At 48.4% G+C, this 4,258-nt stretch overlaps 1 protein-coding gene across 1 annotated transcript in view; it reads left to right on the top strand.

The window, feature by feature from the left end:
* The first annotated feature begins 2,533 nt into the window (after positions 1–2,533).
* Positions 2,534–4,258, top strand: part of LOC102262034 (chromosome unknown open reading frame, human C16orf54) — a 3,394-nt gene continuing 1,669 nt past the window's right edge. The window contains exons 1-2 of the mRNA XM_014529780.1: positions 2,534–3,698; positions 4,089–4,255. Of these exons, the coding sequence (XP_014385266.1) occupies positions 4,089–4,255 (167 nt within the window). The 5' untranslated portion in view covers positions 2,534–3,698. The remainder of the gene's footprint in view (positions 3,699–4,088; positions 4,256–4,258) is intronic.

Here is a 4,258-nt window from a genome sequence, read left to right on the forward strand (position 1 = left end):
CCTCCTCTGAGTCTCGGTATGCTTTTCTCTTTCCTTCTAGTTGTAGAATTTCCACTCAGCCAGCCTTCCTGTGGTTCTGGATGATGTCCGTTCCGTCTTTTAGTTGTATTTTTGAAGTGGTTGTGTGAGGCAGCAATCTCCGGTGTTTACCTATGCTGCCATCTTGGTTTATCTCCTTTTCTCAGAAATTCTTGGTGGGGAGTGGGAGAGACCTGGAAGTGAGGGCACCTGGGTCTGGTCCCCACCCTACAGAGCTGATAAAAAAGGACACAGGTTTATTTGGGAGTGCGGAGATTACGGGAAATCATTTTCTTCTCTATGTTTCCATTTTCTATATTGTTAAATTTCTGATTGTGGTAAAATATACATAACATAAAACATACCATTTTAATGATGTATAAGTACAGTTTAATGGCATTAAGCATATTTACATTGCTGTGCAACCATCACCACCATCATTTCCAGAACTATTTTATCTTCTCAAACTGAAACTCTATCCCCATTAAAGTAACTCCCATTTCTCTCCCACCCCACCCCCCGCCCCTGCCTCCCACCCTGGGCACCCACCATTCTGCTTTCTGTGTCTATGAGTTTGACATGCCTTGTTGCAGGCTCTAGGAACCTGTAAGTAGAATCATACAGTATTTTCCCTTTGTGACTGGCTTATTTCACTTAGCATAATATCCTAGAGCAGGGGTGGGGAACCTTTTTCCTGCCAAGGGCCATTTGGAAATTTATAACATCATTCGCTTAATATAATTCACTTACTATAAATTTGGTTGCTATGAAAAAAGTTCCTAGATTTATTGAATTTCGAGTCCTGCCTGCAGATGCCTTGGCAGGGCCGGACCAAATGATTTCATGGGCCTCATACAGCCCGCGGGCCAGAGGTTTCCCACCCCTATCCTAGAGGTCATCCCTGTGGTCGAATGTGCCCTAGCCAGGTGGCTCCGTTGGTTGAAGCATGTTCTGTGCACCAGAAGGTGGCAGGTTCCATTCCCGGTCAAGGCACATACCTGGTTTGTGGGTTTGATCCCTTCCTCTCTCCCTAAAAATAAAAAAATATGCTCAGGTGAGGATTAAAAAATATATGCATATTGAGAATGTGTCAGAATTTTCTTTCTTTTTGGGGTGAATAATATTCCAGTATGTATGTGTGTGTGTGTGTGTGGCATTTTGTCTATCCATTCATCCACTGATGAACACCTGTTTCTACTTTTTGGCTTATTGTGAAAACACTGCTATAAACATTGGTGTGCAAATATCTGTTTGAGTCTCTGCTTTCAGTTTTTTTGTATATGCTTAGAATACATAGAGCATAATTGTGGTTGAATAATATTCCAGTATGTGTATGTGTGTGTGTGTGGCATTTTGTGTATCCATTCATCCACTGATGAACATTTGTTTCTATTTTTTGGCTTATTGTGAACAACACTGCTATAAACATTGGTGTGCAAATATCTGTTTGAGTCTCTGCTTTCAGTTTTTTTGTATATGCTTAGAATACATAGAGCATAATTGTGGGATCATTGGTAAATCTATTTAATTTTTTGAGGAAGCAGTTAAAATTTTTTAAGCTTTTTAAAAAAGTGATCAAAGAGCCCTGGCTGGTTTGGCTCAGTGGGTAAAGCGTCGGCCTGCGGACTGAAGGGTCCTAGGTTTTATTCCAGTCAAGGGCACATGCCCAGGTTGCAGGCTCAGTCCCCAGTGTGGGGTGTACAGGAGGCAGCTGATCAATGATTCTCTCTCATCATTGATGTTTCTATCTCTCTCTCCCTCTCCCTTCCTCTCTGAAATCAATACATATATATTTTTTAAAAAGTGATAAAAGACTGTTAAGAATAAAACACCACCTGGCTGGTGTGGCTCTGTGGTTGAGTGTCGACCTAGGAACCAGGAGGTCACAGTTGGATTCCCAGTCAGGGCACATGCCTGGGTTGCAGGCTTGATCCCTAGTAGGGGCCGTGCAGGAGGCAGTCGATCAATGAATCTCTCTCATCATTGATGTTTCTCTCTCTCTCTCTCGCTCTCTCTCTCTCTCTCCCTTCCTCTCTGAAATCAATAAAAATACATTTAAAAAAAAAAAAGAATCAAAACACCCATTTCAAAACTTTAAAAACAGAAAAATCATGTTTGTTCATTATGATTTTTAATAATGTTTACTCTTCTAGTGTTTTTATTTATTTTTAAAGACTAATTGAGAGAGAGCATCCATAACAATTTTCAGGTTTTATTTGGTTATTTATATGGATTTTTGAAAATAAAACATTTTTATTGTAATAAATACATATAACATAAAATTTACTGTCTTAACCATTTTTAAGTGTGCAATTCAGTGGTATTAAGCCCAGCCGGCATGGCTCAGTGGTTGAGCATTGACCTATGAACCAGCAGGTCACTGTTCAATTCTCCGTCAGGGCACATGCCCAGGTTGCAGGCTTGGTCCCCAGTGGGGGGCATGCAGGAGGCAGCCCATGAATGATTCTCTCACATCATTGATGTTTCTATCTCTCTCTCTCCCTCTCCCTTCCCCTCTGAAATCAATAAAAAATATATATATAGTTTTAAAGCTCAGACTTTAAGGCTTATAATCTCGTCAAATTCCAGTCTCTTCAGGTCCCTGCATACCTCATGAGGCCCAGAACCACGAGCTGTTCATTTCCACCGACTCCATCCCCCTGTTGCACTTGGCGCTCCTCTGCCCCTTTCCTCCCAACCAGCAGGGCAGAGCGGCCTGAGTCAGGCTGCCCCCGTGACCCCCTTTTGTAAGACACTAGCATTTCAGCATATTTTTGTAGCTTTTCACACTAAATGGTTGTCATTTTGCAAAACAAAATATTCACACCGGGTAAGAGTTGTGTTGTGTTCCGGGAGCTTGCTAGACCAGGAATTTACATCTATGCTTCCCCCATCCCTCCTATGTACGTGGGCCGTGTGCCTGGGCACAACACCTCCCTTATTGGGGCTCACCTGTCATCTGTCAGTAAGTGAGTCAAACCACACAACCTGAAAGGACACCAGGAGCTAATGACACCATCCTGTCCGCACCCAGGCTCCTCCCACCCTCAGCCACGGGAGGAAGGAGCCAGGACGGCCAGTGTCCAGGGTCTTGGAGACGTGCCCAGCCTGTTTTTGACTCTGGACTTTTCCCAGAAGCTTGGCATTGTTGCTACCAGGCCTCACCTCACAGATATTTTCTAACCGAAACTGGGGCAAATGGTCTGAAAACATGGAGATGTAGAAGACATGCTCGTGAAAAGAAGGCAGAAGTCTCGCTCCCGCAGGAGGGCATGGGGGCCGGATGGCAGGCGCTCAGTGGGCAGGACAGGGCCAGGGCAGCCTGCAGAGAGCAGGCGGAGGGAGGCGCGTGGTGCTGGGGTGGAGTGGGTGGGAAATGGGCCTCTGGGTGCATGTTCTGGGGCCTGACTATGGGGTGACACTGAGTTCAACAGAGCCACTGCCCATTCTGGCCCCACCCCTCTCGCCAGGAACCGCCTCCCCAACGACCGACCGCAGTGACCACATCCCCCCAGGTTGCCTTGGAAACACGTCTCAGGACAGGGGAGTTGGGGCACAGTTGCCCAGCAACAGGTGGTGCCTCCCTTCCGCCCTCATCTGAGGCCCTGCTCTGCACCCTTCCACAGGCCAGGGAAGAGCTGCTCTGAGGGGAGAGGGGAGCCCAAGGACAGAAGACTGAGGTGAGGAGCACAGGAGGCCCCTGTAGGTGGGAGCCCCTGGGACCAGCCCCCACCACTTCCTCTCTGTAGGCCCAGCAAGCCCTGAGGGGCTGAGGAGACAGAGGGAAGACGCCCTTGGGGCCCTTAGAGCTTTGTCTGAGGCACCTGGGACCTGGGAGGGGAAACGGGGTTCTGAGCAGGAGGGCCCGGCTGTGGGCCCCAGTGGTGCTTCCCCCACTTTGCCTCCTCTAGCCCTTCCCAGGGTCCCTCTGCTCCTTTCCCTGTCTGGGCCTGTTTCTCGGCCAGATTCCCAGCCCCCTGACCCCGGTCCCTCTACGCAGTCTTGGCTGGGCCCTGGCTGCCTCTCTGGGCCTCTGGATTGTGCTTCCTGTCCTGACCCTGTCTCCCCAGATGCCTTGGACTCCAGAGCAGCCCTCTGGGCACATGGAAGGGCCTCCTGCATCGGAGTCGGCCTCGTGGCCCCCGCTGCCCTGTGGGCCTTGCATCCCCATCATGCTGGCCCTGGCGGTGCTGGCCGCCCTCTTCCTCCTCACCACGGCTGTGCTGGCCGAGCGCCTGTT

The sequence above is a fragment of the Myotis brandtii genome, unplaced genomic scaffold (genome assembly GCF_000412655.1).
Source record: "Myotis brandtii unplaced genomic scaffold, ASM41265v1 scaffold698, whole genome shotgun sequence".
Taxonomy (NCBI): domain Eukaryota; kingdom Metazoa; phylum Chordata; class Mammalia; order Chiroptera; family Vespertilionidae; genus Myotis; species Myotis brandtii.